We start from the raw sequence: 20604 nt of genomic DNA, 5'->3' as shown, positions 1-20604 counted from the left end.
AGTACCCAAAGTTACTAAGTGCCAGAGGGCACAGCACTGCCTCTGTATAATTGAGTATCATTTATTATTTGAGAAAACAGACTGGCACTCAGTAGAGAAAAAAATACTATAACCATTATAGTAATTAGATTATAGTTTATAAATTAAAGGGAAAGTTAACTGTATATTGTCTGTCTTGGGAGTCAAAAGGATGAAGGTATGTAGGCATGTTACCCAGGGGATATTTTTATGTACTAATATCGTGCAGTAAACTTTCTTACTACACCAGGGATGGCAGTAAGTGAAAGAATCCCTGTATTTCCATGTGTTAAATACTTTCAAAAGTTGCTACTGACTTTGAGTTTAACTCTTGTAATATAATTTTTCCTCCAAAGGAAAACCAACTCTACCAACAATCACAAAGATAAAAACTTGCGCCAGAGAAACACAAATTAAGTACTACTTATAATGTAAGTATGGCATTTTTTAGAAGTTTTAAAAATTATATTGGAAATGAACATGGCTCTGTTGACCTTGTTACAAAACTTGATTTTGTGTTATGTTGCAAGATGTTTTCGTTCATTTCAGAGCAGCTCCCTACTGATGGAACCAGTTATGTAGAGGCTGGAAAGGACCATTTTTCAGCTGCATTGTTTCACTTGTTTATATAAATGCCATTTCAGACTATGTATAATGTTTTAAAATAACACTTTATGCTACTGTTTAAAAAGAGGTAAAGATTAACTTTTTACCTTCTTAGGCGGAATATTCCCAGAGGCCGTTTAGTCCCCTCTGCTTCTGAGGGCAAGGCAGGGCAAGGCAAGACCTGTAGCCAGGAGAGCCAGCACGGCCCGGCCCCAGGGCCTTCCCTTCCAGTTAGGCACATGGAGATCAGAATTTCACACCGCATCCCTGAGCATGCTGTTTGAAACAAAGCTTTGCTTTATGTGGCACTTGGTTCTTAACGTGACTGCATACTCTTTTAATTTTCAAATACTATTTCTTTACAGGTCTTTAGGTTCCTGAAACTGGTGGCAACACAATCTTCTAAATTTTCTGCTTGGACCTCCTTGGTTCTCTCCCCTTTAAGTGAGCAACACCACGACGACTGTCTAAAGCATGCCTTATTTAGCCTTTCCTGTAAGGGTTGACCTAGCAGGTACATTTCAAACAATGCTTCAGTGTAGAAGGTGTAAACTATTTTGGGCTTGATGTGCTGTGAATGTTGCTTCCTTCTCCTCTATTAAAATATTTAAATAGAAGTGAAAAGGTCCTCTGAGGATCAGATCATGCATGCGCCATTTTTTACTTACTGCAGCTGTTAAATTGGCAAAGCTCTAAAATGCACTACTGCCATCTAGTGATACAATTTTGTAACGTACAGCAAAACCTACAGATATATACAGTATATAAATATATATATATATATTTATATTTTTTGGGGGGGGAGAAATCCAAAATAAATGCTTGTTTCATTTTTAAGCTGCTGATATTCATTCCATATTGTATGTTGTCAGGTGAGGAAATTGTGCAGTTCTGGTACAAAAAGATGAGTAATATAAACTGATATCTATAATTTTAAGGGCTTAACCTATGACTCTCATAAGCTGGAATAGTCCACTGAATGGCTATAATGAATTGCAGTATATATATATATATATATATACACACACAAATATATATATATGTATGATTGCTTTTTAAGTGATTCTTTGTTGATAAATTCTTATATCCTTTTGCACTGATGTGCTAAACCTTATACATTCAATTAAGGCAAACTTTTATAATTTACCTTTAGTTTCCAATGACCTTGAAATGTTCTAGCATGGTATTCTATGCAACTAGTTATACTTTGGGGTTGACACTGTATTTTTTCACATTGATTTAATGGTTTTCTCACCTGTCAGGGTTCTCAGTATGTAACTGTAGATGCATGTACTTGTGTTTTGTGTAATTGTTGATGTGCAATGATGTATAAAAAAGTGGATTCACCTGTTTCTAAAAATAAAACATTAATAAAAGGTGTTTGGAATAATATTCTTTATTTTAGTATCTTTAATCTTAAGGAGGAGGCATTTTTCAATGCTTTCAAGTTCCTTAGTTCTCTATGTACATAGAGTGTTAATTTCTGAACCCTGTCAGCTTTTTTAGTTCCTTTTCCACCTGTTCCACAAATGCTGGGAAGCTCTGATCCAGGAGGCAGAGGCGGAGAAAGGGGCCTAACTCTTCCGAATTCCATGCAGATTGTTCATAGACAAGGGGCAGCTCCTCTGATGCCAGGAGAGACTGTGGGAATTCCAGAAGAATAGTTTATTAGAGATTACAGGTGAAAGCCAACAGCCTACATAACAGAACACAGAAAACTTTGCCTCAAGGAAAGATTAGGAAAACAGACCAAAAATGTGTTAATTATAATTAGCTTTACACGATTCGTTTCTAAATACACATAAGAAGTGAGATGAACTTGTATCCTTAGGTAGTGCAAGTGTACTAATGAGATGATTTACAAAGTTAAGATCCCACTTTAATGAAAAATACTGTGCTGATGACCTTGTGTGGATTGATAAGAAACCTATCAGTGAATGAACTGCTCTAGTTCATCATTCCCACCACTGGTTCATGTGTGATGAATGGGTTCTGAGTGTAATAAAGGGGAGTCACAAAGTGACGGTCCAGAGGATGCAGTTAGCTCACCCATCTTTCCCCCCAATCCTGTCCATCAGGTTTGACAAATAAAGGTATATAACCATGCGCACAATGAAGAAGACACAGAACATTTCCATCACCCCTCAGAAAAATCCCTTCATGCTGCCTACCTTTGTTATCGAACCCTCAACCCCCCAGCAACCACTGATCTACAATCTCCATACCTTATAGTTTTGCCTTTGTCCAAGAAATGAAATCATACAATAGTGAGGATTTTTTTCACATACTTATTTTCCACCTGTAGGTCTTTGGTAACTTGTAGTATTTTAAAACCAGTTAAATAAGTTCAGATTTAACTGTTAGGAGAATTCAGATCAACATCTGGCTGTACTTGGCAATTTAGAAGCTACGGCGACACTGATGTGTTGACGCTGGGTTCCCGCTCTGTGGTCCAACTACATCATATTCTCACAGGAATTCTGTTAGGTAGGTGGTTTTATACCTTTGCTGTGGAAGGCAGGGCTGGTGTGTATGTGTCAACTGACACTTCTCTAGGAACCATCTATCACGGAAATTTCCTTTTCTAAACTGAAGCCAGCCTTTCACATGCTGCGTAGGTGTAGAAAGAAGAAAAGGGAAGGGAACGTGGAGCCCTGTTCTACAGTAGGAGCCACTGTCTGCATGTTTATCTCCTTCTGGATGTATTTTCTGTGTATGAGTTTACTACAAAAACTGAGTCACACATGCTGTTTTTGTCGTCTTAAAAAACAATATCAGTATCTTTCCATGTCAGTAGATAGGGATGTACACCATTCTGTTGGCTGCATATTTGTCCCATCTGTATCCTATTAGTGAACATTTATGTTGTTTCCAATTTTGTTACTGTGAACAGCATCCTTACATCATGTTTGTATAGCAGAAATAGAATTATAGGTAATAGGTATGACATTGAATTTGGTCTGTATTGCTAAATTGCTTTCCAGAAAGTTTTACTAACTTACATTCATAGGAGACTTCTCCAGAAGGCCAGGGCAGATGAGTAGCACACCTGAACTCCCAGTCTGGCACTTTTTCTGGTTTGTGCATGGCTCTTCCGTACAATGTGAATAAACTGGGCCAAGGTTACACCTCTCATAGCAGCTGACATCTCCTAAATAAGGACATCACACCCTGACTTGTCCCTTGTATCTTTGTGCCTCTACAGTCCTCAGCCACTTTTATTCAGTTAACCTCTAACCCCAGTGCAAATATGAGGCTACAAACCATGCACTGAGGTCTGCCTGCTGCTGGACGATGGCTTTTATGTTTTCCTGTCTGTCATAATTGCCGAGTTATTCAAAGAAACCACTCAAGTTTTTCATTCTGTGATTGTCCAGTTATTTGAATCAGTGGTAAGCCAGGTGGAAAAAACAACTATATTTTATTTTTTATACAAATTTTAGAACACTTTGATACACTAAAAAAAATATTCTTCAATATTGATGAATTCCATGGAGAATTCTGTGGAAGGCATAAGCCGCAGGCCTGAGAGCCTGCTGTGGAGTGCAGCTGGGAACGCAGCGAGCAGATGCCAGGCCATGGGACTCAAGGAACAGCAAACCACAAGGGCCGGGGGAGTGTGGGGGAGGTTGAGTCCTCCTGGGGTCCACGGAGCCTGCTGAGATCTTAGCAATGAAAATTTGCCCATAGAGAAACCATCAGTGATCTGACTCCAAATTCATATTGATATTTGTCTCAATACAGTTCCCAAATGTCAATTAAATTGAAATTCTTCCCTTGATTCCTCTTTTTGGGAACGTGGTAAATTCTTCATAACACACCTGAAGGCTAACACTCCTCTCTTTCCTTAGGAGAACTGCTCTTCAGTGTGCGCCACCGTGCCAATCTCATGACAGGGTAGGCGGAAAGCCTGGCTCCGTCTCTACCGTCTTCTACAGTAACACTTCAAGTTGTTATTCTAGAACAAGGGAGTGAACAAAGGTATACAGATTCTCAGGATCAGTTTTTCGTGACAAGAAAACAACATGGAAAGAGGCTCTACCTGAGCTAACTGGGTCACCGAGGTCCTTCCTCCAGCAGTGCCCGTGACGGCTGGCATGTACCGCTGCTGCCCCGGCTCCTGGTGTGACTGTAACAAGACAACTGGCAGTTTAGCTGAACAGAGTATAAGTACTACAGGCCATTAAAGAAGTGGAAACACATGCATTTGTATTCAAAGAAAAAGTATCAGGAAAAAACACTGTCGGTGTCGTCTGTCCTGTTTTCAGCTGGGCTGTTGCTTGCTGTAACACAGCAGAAGTATGCACAGTTTAAATCTGAGGCCCCTGCCTGGTGCCTGGGCTTCCCCAGCGTCCAGCACTGCTGTGTTCTGTCTTCAGAAGCCCAGTCAGGTCCCGGGCCCACAGTCTGGTACTGGAGGGCAGTAGGTATTGCCCAGCTTCTGATTATTGTGATTTGCCACCTAAAAATTATTAAGTGACGTGTTCTTTCAGAAAAGCAAAGCAGGAGGGCAGGGTGGACACACCATGATTGCAAGATAACCATATGTTTAATAAAACCAAGTTTTAAATCTTGTTTTAGACATTCTGAGGGAAAGGGTTCTTGGACACTGTGTTGATAAAGGGAAGTGAGCCACAGAGAACAAGGTAGAGAGGTCTGTCCCTCAAGAACCCACAGCCCAGTGAGAACCTAAATGAAGCAGTGATTAGAATGCAACCCAGGACGTGGAGCGGAGGCCGGGTGAACCGAGCCCGAAGGGCAGGAGTGCTCCAGTGTGTGCTGTTTCAGTTAGGACTGGGAAGTGAGGGCTTGGTCTGGGTAGCGCACAGGCGGGTGTTTCAGGCAGGAGGAGGAGGCTGGAGGCAGAAGGCTGTGACAGCTGCTCCCACATAACAGCACAAGAGTTGAGGAGAACCCCACCACTCCCACTTCCTGGCCACAGGTATGCACTGCAGGTTTGGCTCTGGGTCCTGTGTCTGTTGCAGTGCTCACCTTGACAAGTGCGCCCACCTGAGTTGTGTCACAGGGATAAACCAGGGGCCTCTCAGGAGGGCACCTCTGCCTATCACCAGCATGTTCTGGTTGCCAAGAGTCAAAGGTGCCAAATTTTGTGTCCTGTCCGCTATAGAAGCTGACTTGATAGTAGGTGTTAGCAGAAAAATAGATCTAGAAGCAGTAAAAACAGGGTTGGGGGACAGAGGAAGGAAGGAACAAAGAGAAAACTAGTCAAGATCACTAAAAATGAGCAAAAAGAGAAGGGACACTAATGAATTATGCATTCTTAGGCTAGTCCCATTTCTTCAGTTTCCTCTGTGAAAATAAAAGACTAGTGCCTGGTGTTTCTTCCAGCTCTGATATTTGATGTTGTCGTAGGGTACAAATCAGTTCAGCTCACATCCTGTTCTTTAAACAACTGGGAGAGACAACAACTGAAAGCTGTACGCCACAAACACTGAAATAGCCGAATGTGAGTGAAGTCCCCTAGGCTAGTGGGGTGGCTCCAGGATCCGATGGTCCACCCAAGTGCAGGAGTGGAAGGTTCAGTGCACACAGTAGCTGGTGCCCCTGGCTGCTAACACAGAAAGGAGTTCACCTAGGAGCTGCCATCCTCTTTCCTGCTTCCCTCGGGTGGTCTGGCCTTAGAAGCCCTCAGGTTGAGAAACACTTGATTAAGCCACAATTAGCTTAAAATTACAAGGCCAATGAAAAGCAAAACCAAAGTAGGAGCCAGGAAATGATTCAAGAACTTGAAATAGATGAGGAATTATCTCTTTGCAAAAAAAAATTTAGAAAAATATATAGGTATTGGGAAAATGATGTACCTGAATACAGGATGGCAGCACTTGGCCATGGCTTTTACCTTGCGAGGGGTTCGGAGAAAGGGAGCATCATGCCAAGCTGCACAGCGGTCTGGGCACATCTGGGATGGAGCAGTCACTAGCATGATGCACATCTGTTAGGCAGTGCCTCACAAGGTCTGCACTCCAATGAAGTAACATGCTTTGTACCCTGTCTTCCCTGCAGCTGACACTTCAGCCTCTCTAACTGACCCGGAGGCTAATGTGTTCATTTGCAGGGGAAAGCAGGTCTGAAGGGGAACAGTACTGGCAACAATAGTAATCATAGATAATGTTATTTAGATACTGGCCAGGGCTACACTAGGTGCTTTCTATAGATACAGTATTTCAAATCTCCCCATTTTACAGACGAAGGTCTCTGACTTACATGAGATCAGACCATTCAGCTGCTCGCCGGGCCATGATTCAGACCCAGATCCATTCTGATTCCAAAGCCTATACTGTACACACATCATGCTCTGTCATCTACTCAGAACACCCAACTAGAGCTCCGAGGACCCTGAACAGAGAATTGAGACAAGACATGAAACGGTCCCAGCTACTTTTGGTTCTACCTAGATATCTGGACCAGCCTTTAAAGTTCTAGTTCTGGAGCCTTCCCCTGCTGCTGGGGCCCACAGCCTCACCTGCAGTTATGTATCTGTAAAGATAAACCGTAACCGTAGTCTACTTTGTCTCGTTACCTTTATGATGCATCCCAGGCCCACCTCTCAATCCTGAGACCTTTATTTGGTTCCAGTTGTACCTGTGCACTGGGTTTCTAGAATCTGAATCTAATAACTGGTCAATGAAACATAAAAGAAACTCTTGAAAGGGGAAAGAATCACAAGAAATAAAGTACTTTATAATAAACCACTCCATTCCATTTGTAGGCACAATGTTTGAAACTAGATCCAGGGTTGCAAGAAAAGCAGCTTCAGCATTGACAACATCACAGAAAAGATTGTGCAGAAACAAATAAAAGAATGCTGAAACACCACAATCTGACAACAAACTGCACATTCCAGAGAAAATCACATAGCAACATGCTTAAAGGCTGTACAATAAATAATGCAAATTTATGTTTGCCTTAGGTAAATTATGAATGACAAGAACTTGTTGATAAACCAGAATAGAATTGTCTTGGTCCAGTGAGTTTAAAGGGAACTAATGAAGCAAAGTTATAGAAAGCCATGTTTGGAAAATCATGTCTCAAAATAGAAAATAAGAAACCCAGCTTGAAACTGGAATTTTGATCCAAGAGCAGAGGCACCTCTCACTCGAACAGCCTTTGGAACTAAGTGTCCTCCCAGGAGAAATTCTGAAACAACGATGCTCGAGGTTTTGATATCAAGACCCTTTACACACTTAAAATCGGTGGCCCTCACACAGCTTCTGTTTGAGTTACATCTATTTAATGTTTATATTAATTAAATCTTTTAAATACTGATTAATTCATTTAAAAATAATGAACCCACTGTTAATATTTAAAACATTTTAATGAAAGAACTATTTCTTCAAACAAAAATGTAATGATTTTTGCAAACCTCTTTAATGCCTAGCTTAATGGAAAATAGCTGGACCTGTCTACTTCTGCATCACTCCGCTGACACGTTTCTTTGGCTGAATTGTTGAAGTACATGAAGAAACTCTGGTTTCACACAGCTAAAGCAGATAGAAAAGGCAGGCATATTTTAAAGTAGCCTTTTCGGATAATTGTGGACATTCTTTAATGTGACACCAACACTCAGCAAATGAAAGTTTCTTAAAGGTTAGTTGCAACATAGAATTTGAAATCACAGCAATGAACTCTGTTACACTGAAATCCGTAGGTCTGTTCTGCACTTGGAACAGATCTTTTACCCACGCATGATTTTTTAGCACCATATGCATTTGGCCATTTGGAAGATACTAGGTCACTGAACTATACAAATCTTCCAAATGTTGAAACATTTTGGCATGCACTAATTTTAAAAGATCCTATGAACAGCAGCATCAGAAAAGTTCTGGGCAGGAGCTGTGAAGCTCAAATGGTTAATACAAGTTATCCATGACTTTAATTGCCACTTGAGAAGCTTATTTTAATCTGTTGATAAATACTATCAGTTGTTTTCCTGAAATGATAGGCTCACTCTGTTCATTTCTAAGAAAATAAATGCCCACCAAATACCCAAATCTGAATCACCACACTGTGTTCTTTGAAGTAACGACAGTGTTCTGCAAGGAAAGGCTGGTTGACGCCCAGCACAGCCGCACAAGCGCCGTCCCCTGAAACGGTTGTGCTGCAGAACGCCGGCCCTTCTGTGTCTGTTCTCACTGTCAGTGGTGGGAGGAGAATGGGGTGCAGTTTGGTCCACTGCCTGCATTTGTGTTCACAATGCTTTTATCCCATTAATACAAATAATGACAAAATGAAAAAGGTAAATACTGTCTTAATATTATTACAAAAATAATGTGGACTTTGTGGATCTCTGAAAAGGTCACAGGGAGGGGACCACAGACCACACTTGGATCACCGCAGAGTGCCACCCAGTCTAACTGGTAGGATTACAGGTAGCTACAATGAAAATCAACCTTCAATTTAAGTAAGTCACTCAACATTAGATATCCTTTAATCTGCAAAGCTGATGAGCTTGACAAATCCCACTGTCACTCTGGCCCCCCAGAGAGCATGACCCTGTCCGGTTTCTGGCACGGCCAACGTGCTGGCCCTACTTACCCCAGGCGGCGGCGGCAGCAGCAGCGGGACGCTCCGCACACAGCCCTCCGCGCGGCTGTCCGCTGCCGGCAGTGGGCCCTGGCACAGTCGAGGTCCCTGGCTGCTTCCCTCAGGAGTCTGAATGGTCACGTACTGGGCCAGGCTCCGCACACAGCTGTCACAGCGCTCTAGTGCCTGCTGCTTGGACTCGCCGCCAAACTGCACCCTGAACATGCGACTCTTGTCCTGTTTGACAAATCAAAAGTTACTCCTCTTGTCTTACCACTTTACTTCTATGTACTGCAGGGTCTCATGAGTTCTTCACTTTGCTTGGAGGGGAAGAGGTGTGGGGTAAGGGAGCATTTACCCTACATTATGTTAGGGTGTAATATATTAGAACACATACACATACTTGTACATGACTATATAGATTATAGTAATATATACTATATAGGTTATCTCTATTTTACACTACTCTTTTGTAACCTAATTCTTTGTTTCACAATAAGTATAAAAATAGAAATATACTTCATGACTTTTAATGGCTAAAGAGTATTCCTTTAACTGTCTCCAACTGACAAACATTTATTTCCAGCCTTTTTTCCTATTATCAACCACGAGCTTTGATAAGCACGTAAGCACCTGGTGGAAGGATCTGTGGGTTTTAGTGCTCGTCCCAAACTGCCTGGGGCGGGACAGCACCAGGTGCCCCCAGGAGTCCGTGTGCCCATTCCCTGCACCTGCCAACACCAGAGATTATTATTCTTTTTAATATTTTCAACCTATTAGGTTAGCATAGATTTTTATCTTAGAACTTCATTTCTTTGATTATGAGTGAGTTTGAACAGTCTCCCACTTAGGGTCATTTCTGTTTTTTCTTTTGTCAGTGCTTGCTCACTTCCTTGGCTAGGGGGAGAAAAGGACTGATAAGAGAACTATGCATTCAGCTTTCGGTAATACTACAAATCTTTTGTGAAATTGAGCTGAATTCTTGTTTACAATTAATTAGTTGTTTCCAACTCACTCTGATTTAGACTCTATATAAAGACATCTATATGAAGTAACTTTTTTATTAGCTACTTCTATTATGATTCATTGCATAACCTTTGGGGAAGCAGTAACATTAAAAATTATACCTCATAGCTAGATGAAAAACTATGTAAGAAACAGACAAACACCGCAGACCGGCTGTGTAAGTCTAGCGGTGTCTGCATGCGAAAGTACAGAAAATGAGTGTGGGTAGTGAGGGTTTCTCCAGAATGCAGTTCCAGGAAGTGACAGGGGAGACGGTATATCTGATAGTTGACTGAAGCTTCGCTCCGCATTTCCTTCTGTGAAATTCTCAGGTAGAATTTGAGCTCATCATCTGTACCACTTAAGGTACTTAAGTGCCATAAGTACCACTTCAGTGCCTGACAACCCAAGACAAACCAAGGTGCATCAGGAGAAGTCTGAAAGTGAGTTACATCTCCATCCTACATCTTTAATACTATGCGGTAGCACCATGGAAAGCCTGCCACTGGGTTAACAAAAAGGATTCCTAGGTTAAAAATCCTGATGAGATTCATTTTTGTGCCATAGTTAAGTCAAAAAGACTTTTAATTCACTTGCTGTGAAATGGAAAATTTTCAAGTATATACTAACAGCCATGAACTACTGCCCATGAACTTTGAAACTATAGTTTTAGTTTCTATCATCTAAAGAGATTAGCTCAAAATTACGTGAAGTGGCACCTTACATATTAAATTGTTCCCATCCTACTTCAAAACACTGTATTTCAAGTTATTACAACTAACAGAAAATCTTCTTTCATACAGAATCCTTGAAGAAACAAGGGTAAGTGCTTGTCTCTTGACCATCTCTTCGAGCGCTCACAGGAAAGTCAAGTTCCCCTAAATTCTGACTCCCAGCTGTGGACAAAGTCCCCACATAGACACCGTAAAGCCGCAGGTGCTAGGGCTGCAGGGGCTGTGGTCCCAGCACACGTGGAAGACATGGAGCTCAGTTAGCACCTCACAGGAGGAGAGCCAAGGAGACGTCGGGGGCCTCACAAACCTACCACTTTTGCTGCTGGTTTTGATAAATCACTCAGATCTGTAGGAGCTTTCCCAGCACCCTAGGACCCCAACTGGAGCAGCTTCCCCATCTCAGCAGTGAATTCCTCCACTGTGGAGAGGGGATAGAGAGAGAGGACTTAGCCAGAGAAGGGACCTCAGCAATTTTTTCTTTTGAACCTTTGCTTGGAAACCAAAACCTGGGCCAGACGAAATCATTAAAAAATTCTTCAATGAGTTACTGGTGGTGAGACGTGAAGAGGGCAATGTTTTGGATTTACTCCTTTGAAGCAAAGTCTCTTCAGAAAGGGAATTATGTGTCAACTGTTAGCCAATCTGCAGGACCACTGTAATCAAAATTCCTGGACAGAAGAAACTACAAATAGGCAGAAATTTATGTAACCTACTTATTTCAGCCAGAGAGAATGGAAATATAATCTTTATTACCATAGAATTTAAGTTACATTAAACTGCTGTTAAAGCAATGAAAATTTTACTTCAAAATACTTTTCCATTTGTCAGTCTAAACAATGGAGCTTATTACATAATACCTGGTTAACTAAAGCTATCCAAGGCAAGAGACACCAAAGATATGCTCTGCCAGGTAAGGCAAAAAGAATCTGTTGGATCAATATTAATATATAAAGTCAATAAATCAGAGAAGAAAAACATAATCTTGATAGGTGTCAAAAAGCTTTTGATAAAATTTAATATGTAATCCTGATAAAAAGTGTTAGTAAATAAACTATAATTGAAAGAATATCTCCCTTACATGGTCAAGAATATCCAATCAACAGTCAGAAATGTTCTTAAGGTCTAAATATGTCTGCCCATTCAGGTCAGTGATATGTCAAGCGTGGCACTGTAACCACATAACTACAGTGTTCTGGAAAGGTGGAGAAAGTAGTAAGTATGAACTACTAGAAGTAAATAAAATTATCATTGTTTGCAGATTATAAATTACTTTCCTGGAAATTAATAAACTAACCTAAATGATCAGTTAATAAAAGTTTACTATGGAAGCTAAATTTATTATTTTTAATTTTAATGTATTTTTTTGATTATGCTATTACAGTTGTCCCATTTTTTCCCCCTTTATTCGCCTCTGCCCGTACCTCCCCTCCCACTATCCTTCCCTCACCTTAGTTCATATCCATGGGTCAAACATGTAAGTTCTTTGGCTTCTCCACTCCCTATACTACTCTTAACTTCACCCTAATTTGTACCTATTTATGCTTCTTATTCTTTGTACCTTTTGCCTCATTCCACCCCCTCCCCTACCCTGCGGACAACCCTCCACGTGATCTCTATTTCTCTGAATCTGTTCCTGTTTTAGTTGTTTGCTTAGTATGTTTTTGTTTTCTCAGGTTCAGTTGTTGATAGTTGTGAATTTGTTGTCATTTTACTGCTCATAGTTTTGATCTTCTTAGATAAGTTCCTTTAACATTTCATATAGTAAGGGCTTGGTGATGATGAACTTCTTTAACTTGACTTTATCTGGGAAACACTTTATCTGCCCTTCCGTTCTAAATGAAAGCTTTGCTGGATAGAGGAATCTTGGATGTAGGTCCTTGCCTTTCATGACTTGGAACACTTCTTTCCAGCCTATTCTTGACTGCAAGATTTCTTTCGGGAAATCAGCTTGATAGTCCAATGGGAACTCCTTTGCAGGTAACTGTCTTCTTTTCTCTTGCTGCTTTTAAGATTCTCTCCAGTGACCAAAAAAAAAGACTATTTGGGTGGTAAAAAAAAAAAAAGATTCTCTCCTTAATTTTAATCTTGGGTAATGTAATTATGATATGCCTTGGTGTGTTCCTCCTTGGGTCCAACTTCTTTGGGACTCTCTGAGCTTCCTGGACTTCCTGGAAATCTATTTCCTTTGCCAGATTGGGGAAATTCTCCTTCATTATGTTTTCAAATAAGTTTTCAATTTCCTATTCTTCCTCTTCTCCTTCTGGCACCCTTATGATTTGGATGCTGGAATGTTTAGAGATGTCCTGGAGATTCCTAAGCCTCTCCTCATTTTTTTGAATTCTTGTTTCTTCATTCTGTTCTGGTTGAATGTTTATTTCTCCCTTTTGCTCCAAACCATTGATTTGAGTCCCAGTTTCCTTCCCGTCACTGTTGGTTCCCTGTAGATTTTTCCTTATTTCACATAATAAAATCTTCATTGCTGCCTGGGTCTTTTTTATGCTGTTGAAGTACCCAGTGAGTTCCTGGAGCATCCTGAGAACCAGTGTTTTGAACTAATCATCTGATAGGTTGGCTATCTCTTTGTCGCTTAGTTGTATTTTTTCCGGAGCTTTGAACTGTTCTTTCATTTGGGCTTTTTGGTCTCTGTTCACCTGTTAAGTAGTAAGGGGCGGAGCCTTAGGTGTTCACCAGGGTGGGGCAACCCACATTGCTGGGTTGTGACGCTTGAAGCTAGTTTTTAAATTTAAATTTTATCACCCTATTGGAAATGATTTGGATAAATGGGCATTCTTACACATTGCTAGTGTTGTAGAAACAGACAATTTATCTGGAGGAAAAATTTACTAAATGTTTAAATTTCTAGGACTTCTATCTCAAGAACCCTATAAATAAATTCTTATGAAAATCAGAACAGTGGGAAACAAAACTTGGGAATTAGTTCATTGAATCCAAACCAATAAAGTGCTATGTAGCCATGAAGAATCAAACCTTCAAAAACTAAGAAATGACTTGGTATAATATTTCTGATGTAATATTACATGACAAGGGGATACAAAGCACTCTATATGCTATAATAGCAAATTTATAAATCATCTACATTGCAGACACTGTTCATTGCCATGAGCCAATCCACAGCAGAGGCTGGAAAAGCCAAATGCTCATTTTGTTATCCTTGGCATGTTAGGATAGCCACATTACATCGTTCTTTCTGGTTCATGAGACAGAAGTACACATCTTCTAAGAGATGTGGAAGGCAGAGAGCTATATAATAAAGTTTGTGCTTTCCTTGTATATAAAATGAACAGATGAAGATGGTCTTTCTTGAATGAAAATAAGCTAGCTGCAGTAACCACTGTGCAAATGTGAGGGACAAGCCAAAGGCAAAGATGTTGATGCTGCCACTGCAAAGTGCTGGGCCAATGCCGGCACTGTCTGTTTCTGGATTTCTTTCTTTCCTTTTTTAATGTATTTTATTGATTATGCTATCACAGTTGTCCCATTTCCCCCCTTCACTCCCCTCCACCCTGCACACTCTCTCCCACCTACATTGCCCCCCTTTAGTTCATGACCATGTGTCATACTTGTAAGTTCTTTGGCTTCTACTTTTCCCATACAATCCTTACCCTCCCCCGTCTTATTTTCTCCCTACCATCTATGCTACTTATTCTACCTTTTCCCTCTCTCCCCTCCTCCCACTTCCGTGTTGACAACCCTCCATGTGATCTCCACTGCTGTGGTTCTGTTCCTGTTCTAGTTGTTTGCTTAGTTTTTGTTTTTGTTTGAGGTGTGGTTGATAGTAATTGTGAGTTTGCTGTCAATTTACTGTACATGTTTTTTATCTTCTTTTTCTTAGATAAATCCCTGTAACATTTCATATAAAAGGGCTTGGTGATGATGAACTCCTTTAACTTGACCTTGTCTGAGAAGCACTTTATCTGCCCTTCCATTCCAAATGATAGTTTTGCTGTATAGAGCAATCTTGGATGTAGATCCTTGCCTTTCATGACTTTGAATACTTCTTTCCAGCTCCTTGCCTGCAAGGTTTCTTTTGAGAAATCAGCTGACAGTCTGATGGGAACTCCTTTGTAGGTGACTGTCCCCTTATTTCTTGCTGCTTCTAGGATTATCTCCTTCATTTTAATCATGGGTAATGTAATGATGATGTGCCTTGGTGTGTTCCTCCTTGGGTCCAAGTTCTTTGGGACTCTCTGAGCTTCCTGGACTTCCTGGAAGTCTATTTCCTTTGCCAGATTGGGGAAGTTCTCCTTTATTATTTGCTCAATTATCTTTTCCACTTGTTGCTCTTCCTCTTCTCCTTCTGGTACCCCTATAATTCAGATGCTGGAATGTTTAAAGATGTCCTGGAGGTTCCTAAGCTTCTCCTCATTTTTTTGAATTCTTGTTTCTTCAGTCTTTTCTGATTGGATGTTTCTTTCTTCCTTCTGGTCCACTCCATTGATTTGAGTCCCAGTTTCCTTGCCATCACTATTGGTTCCTTGTACATTTTCCTTTATTTAACTTAATGTAGCCTTCATTTATTCACCTAATTTGTGACCAATTCAACCAATTCTGTGAGCATCCTGATCACCAGTGCTTTGAACTGTGCATCTGATAGGTTGTCTAGCTCTTCATTGCTTAGTTGTATTTGTTCTGGAACTTTGATCTGTTCTTTTGTTTGGGACATTTTTTTTTTTGTCTTGTCACACCTCTTACGTGAGGGGAGGAGCCTTAGGTGTTGACCTGGGTGGGGTAACCCATGTTGCTGGGTTGTGACCCTGTATGTGGGGCAGGGGTCTAAGAGGGAACAATGGTGCTTGCTCTGCTGTCTGCCGGATTTCAGTCACTTCCACCACTTCTCCCAAGCAAATTGGGGCCTTCTGTTGCTGATTCCTATGTGCATGGGCTTGTGCATGTTCTAGGACCCTGTGGGTCTCTCCAATGAACTCGCCTGTGGGGCTGGGAGTCTCTCCCGGCACCTCAACCCCCACAGGTATTTTCAATCAGTGTTTTGAGGCTTTATTTCCCTGCGCTGGAGCCCTGGGTTGCGATGTCTGTCTCCCTCCCCAGTTTCGCCTGGTTTATCTGTGCACAAATGTGGGACTGCCTGGTCTGCCAGCTACCTTGTGTGTCATGCCCTGCTTCACAACTGTCACCTCACTGGGTCTGCCCACTGCTGCATTGCACGTTCAGGGTCCACCAGCCACCCACCACTTTTTGTTTTGCTGTGATCCCTCTCCCAGCAGCGGCCCAACTCCGCCCCTCCTACCAGTCTGGATGAATGTATCTACTTTAACTCCCTGGTTGCCAGACTTCCATATAGGTCAATTTTCTGTCAGTACTGGTTGTTATTTTGTTTCTAAATTTTTGTTGTCCTTATTTTGGTTGTGCAAGAAAGCACAGTGTGTCTACCTACACCTCCATCTTTGCTGGAAGTACTTCTGGATTTCTTATTTAGTGAAAAAAATTAACCCCTATTGTGGGGGGCCATTATGCCTGGAATTTCTGTCACATGCATCTGAATGCTGATGTAATATATATGCCTAGTAAAAATGTCAAAATGTTAATAATGATAAATTTTTAATTAAATTTTTGTGTGATATTGGTTTATAATAACATTAGTTTCAGATGTGCATTTTTATATGCCATTGGTATACTTTTTATGTGCTCACCCCCGCACACTCCAGCTCCTTCTGTCTCTATATATTTGATCTCATTTAACCTCTTCGTCCTCTCCTAGCAACCCCTTCCCCCCTTCCCTTCTGATAACTAGCATTCTGTTGTCTGTAATATAATGATTTTTTGAGTGGAAAAATTAGGTTGGTTTTTGTTTTGCTCTTTATAGTTATTTAAAATTTTAAATAACTATATAATCAGGAAAAAATTAAAACCCAAATATCAGACATGGCATAGTGTAACTTTTAAAAGACATGTACATTCAATCTGCATGACCCAGTCCCAGGCTAGGAGTCAGGAGACGAACGGGCTTCCCAGGTCCCTAGTAGTTAGTTATAACCTTGGTTATTGGCTCACGCCAAACTCAGTTTCCTCATGTGTAAAGAGCAAAACAGAGATTCATGAATTTTTTTGAGTATGTGCTTCAGACCACTTTGGAAATCTGGTGAAGTCAGTGGACCCCTTCCTAGAACAATGTTTTTTAATCACACAAAATACATTAAGATTATCAAGGAAGCCAATTATACTGAAATGGTTTATTACAATATTAAAATACCAATTTGTGAACTAATAATATACATGTTTCCTTATTAACATATTCCATAGAAAGATCTAGCAGTAGAACTAGTAACCACCATAATTCTGAGGTAGTGGTGAACATAAGTGACAGCTCAGATGTCTTAAATAACTGTAATGATATGAAAATGTCTGTGATTTCTAATGGTGCAAAGGTCTAATATGACTGTGGGCTGATGCCTACATTCCTGACTGAAGGAAAAGATAAATTTCAATTAGACGTCAGTGAAAGTCCATGCAGTTCCTAGACTCCTGAATTCTCTGAGGACCCTTTGGCAGGTCTGTGGACCCCAGGTTAAGCCCCTCTATTAGATGCTCTTTAAGACCTCTTCTAACTTTTAGTTTATAAGCCCATTAGAAATTAGGATCTTTCACCTAAATTTCAAAATTATTCAGTGAATGTTAACAGATTGAGTTTTTATGTTATTTCTCAAAGAAAACAATCTAGTTGATTAGTCCACATGTTCCTTTGGTGAGGATCATTCTTTACATTTAATACAGGTAGAAAGCAAAGAAAAGGGAATTTAATTTTTAATATTAAAGAGAAAAAAATGAAAACATACATTCAGTGAAGCACTAAAAAATATACAACTTTTTAACATCTAGCAAGGTAAATAATGAAGTAGTCCACCTCCCCTCCATCTGTCTTTGGGAGATGGGGAACAGCTGCCCCACCCCTCAGAGAGATCGTCAAATCTCTGGCTCCTCAGAAACACCCTCTTACTAACTAGGCTGCTGCCTTTCTACAGTCCTTGTTTCATGTTCTGTTCATAATGCAAACCTTCCTTAAACATGTACTATTCCAGTACCATCTCACCTGCAAAAAGAAGTTCCCACACCCCCCATGTGCACACAGAAGAGAAGGGTATGGTCTTTGCTTAAAGACAGTTGGCCACACAGCATCTTGCCTTTATTGTTGTTCCAAACAACAGACAATCCATGCGTCTTACAATCTTCAACCAGTTCTTGCTACCAATGAGTGAAAATCCTTCCTGAAACAAAATAATTAAGCATAATTAGCAATAAAGGAAAAAAAGGGACATGAAGAATAGCTGTAGTGTGGCAAGTGGGGGTTACCTATACTGTACGCACAGCGACAACTCAATGCTGCCAATGCCAGGGTGGCCTTCTCAGGAGTCCTGTGTCCCAGGGCTCTTCCTGCACCAGCAACATGAAGAGTCCCACCTTTTGTTCCTTTTCCTAATCTTTTCATATTGAAAAACAATGAACTATTAAAGACAGTAAATGTCCATAGTCATATTTGCTATATTCTTCTATGCCTAGGATTTGCCAAAATATGAGTTTATATTCCTGAAAGCCAAGGATTTGTTATACTAGTTTATTAACTGCACATCCCTAACTACATAGTGAGATTTCTCTTCATGAGACTCTTATTTTCAGATTACTATAAATGGAAAAATTGAAGCAATTTGTTCTTTAGATGATATTTAGTTCAATTTGAAAAAACGAAAAAGGCAAAGAAGGCAGTAGAGAGCACACACAAGTCTCAAAAGAGGGACAAACAGTTGAATCCTAAAGGTGGAAAGATGAACTTTTTCTACAACTTATTCATAAAGTAAATAGGATTGACTGTCTAATAATTATAGCAGCTCCTGAGCTTCAATTTTGTTGTCAGTGGATTTCCTCAGTTAAGCAGCCCATTAAATTAGAATGTGTTTCTAGTAAAATGAGTCCAGGGAACTGATAAACTGACAACATGTAAAACCTGCATGCTGCAGCTTTTCTGCCTTGTAATGTCAGCTGCCCACACAGGGAAGGCAGCTGTAGGACCTCAAGAAATCTCGAAGTCTTGAAAAATAAAAGAAAATGTTGTCCCTTATCCTTTGGAACCCTGAAAAAAAATCTCCATTTCTAAATCTGAATATGATAAAACTTTCATAGAAATTCACAGCCCAGGAAAACAGTATAGGTTAATTCCTTGACGTTTTCATTTAAACGAGAGTCAATTCTAAAATGTTGATTCTAAGAGTTTTAGCATCAATAGTTGATTTTCTTTTCTTCTTTTTTTAAATAGACAATGAAGTTAGGGCTGGTGTAGCTCAGTGGGCTGAGCACTGGCCTTTGAACCAAAGGGTTGCCGGTTCGATTCCCAGTCAGGGTACATGCCTGGTTGCAGGCCAGGTCCTCAGTAGAGGGTGCATGAAAGGCAACCACACATTCATGTTTCTCTCCCTCTTTTTCTCTCTCCCTTCCCTTATCTCTAAAAATAAATAAATACAATCTTTAAAAAAAAATAAAATGAAGTTAGGCAAACCATTTGTAATTTCTTTTTCAGACTCTCTTGGAATTAACAAAGAGAGTTGTTCATTATTATATCCAAAAACACTAAGCTGTAGTTTAAAATAGCAGTACATGGGAAAGCTGGCACTCAGATGCATTGCTGGTGGGAGTGAGGATTTGTGCGTCTCTTGTGGAGGGCAACTGGACAATATCAAAAGTACAAATGCAGCTTCTCTTTAATACAGCAACCCCAGTACTAGAATTCATTTCACAGATCAACTTGTATGTGTATGTAGAGATGCATGGACAAGTTTAAGCATTTCCGCATTTTTAATGGCAGAAGACTGAAAACAACAAGTATGCATCAACAAGTAGGCTAGTTAAACAAAAGTTTGGTACTGTACACAATGGAACAGTATAAAACTAAAAAATAATGGGTGCACTATATCACTGCTGTCCAGTAGAAGTATAATTGGAGTCACATATTTAATTTTAAATTTTCTAGTAGCTACATTTTAAAAACAATAAATTGATAACATTTTATTTTATTTAACTTAATATAGCAAACATTATGACCTAGCTGATATGGCTCAGTGGACTGAGCACAGACCTGTGAACCAAAGAGTCATGGGTTCAATTCCCAGTAAGGGCATTGGTCCCTGGTAGGCCAGGTCCCCAGTAGGAGACATGCGAGAGGCAACCACACATTGATTTTTCTCTCCTCCTCTTTCTCTCTTCCTTCACCTATGTCTAAAAGTAAATAAATAAAATCTTTAAAAAATATAGCAAACATTATTTCAATATGTAAACAATTAAAATGTTATTATTAAAATAGTAGAAAAGAGAATATAAACTAAGTCTTTGAAATTCAGTATGTATTTTTTTTTTTTAGAGAGAGAGGAAGGGAGGGAGGGAGAGTAACATCAACGTGAGAGAAAAAGATTAATTGGTTGCCTTCTGTATGTGCTCCAACCAGAGACCAAGCTTGCAACCCAGTCATGTATGTACCTTGATCCAGAGTCGAACTGGTGACTTTGTGGGACGATGCCCAACCAACTCAGCCATACCAGTCAGGGTAAAGGATATTGTTTAGCAAAAAAGCAAGCAACAGCACAATGTCCATAGTACACTTTGTTTTATATAAATAAGGGAGGGAAGACACAATATATACATGTCCAACAACATTTTGGTCAATAATGGACAATAG

General features: G+C 40.2%; 2 protein-coding genes across 4 annotated transcripts in view; one reads left to right on the top strand and one right to left on the bottom strand.

The window, feature by feature from the left end:
- Positions 1–2016, top strand: part of NPTN (neuroplastin) — a 66189-nt gene extending 64173 nt beyond the window's left edge. For both annotated transcript variants that reach the window (XM_045848550.1, XM_045848549.1), the window contains exons 8-9: positions 375–449; positions 990–2016. In XM_045848550.1, coding sequence (XP_045704506.1) covers positions 375–435 — 61 coding nt within the window. In that variant the 3' untranslated portion in view covers positions 436–449; positions 990–2016. The remainder of the gene's footprint in view (positions 1–374; positions 450–989) is intronic.
- An 84-nt stretch (positions 2017–2100) lies between these two features.
- The window catches only part of REC114 (REC114 meiotic recombination protein), a 94202-nt gene continuing 75698 nt past the window's right edge, over positions 2101–20604 (bottom strand). The window contains exons 3-6 of one of the 2 annotated variants that reach the window (XM_045848682.1): positions 18065–18148; positions 9181–9405; positions 4667–4753; positions 2101–2265 (exon numbers count right to left, since the gene is read on the bottom strand). In XM_045848682.1, coding sequence (XP_045704638.1) covers positions 2101–2265; positions 4667–4753; positions 9181–9405; positions 18065–18148 — 561 coding nt within the window. The remainder of the gene's footprint in view (positions 2266–4666; positions 4754–9180; positions 9406–18064; positions 18149–20604) is intronic. The other variant, XM_045848683.1, reaches the window with a different exon arrangement.

The sequence above is a fragment of the Phyllostomus hastatus genome, unplaced genomic scaffold (genome assembly GCF_019186645.2).
Source record: "Phyllostomus hastatus isolate PE091 unplaced genomic scaffold, TTU_PhHast_1.1 phas_contig_62, whole genome shotgun sequence".
NCBI classification, from domain to species: domain Eukaryota; kingdom Metazoa; phylum Chordata; class Mammalia; order Chiroptera; family Phyllostomidae; genus Phyllostomus; species Phyllostomus hastatus.
This window is presented reverse-complemented; position numbering and strand designations above follow the sequence as displayed.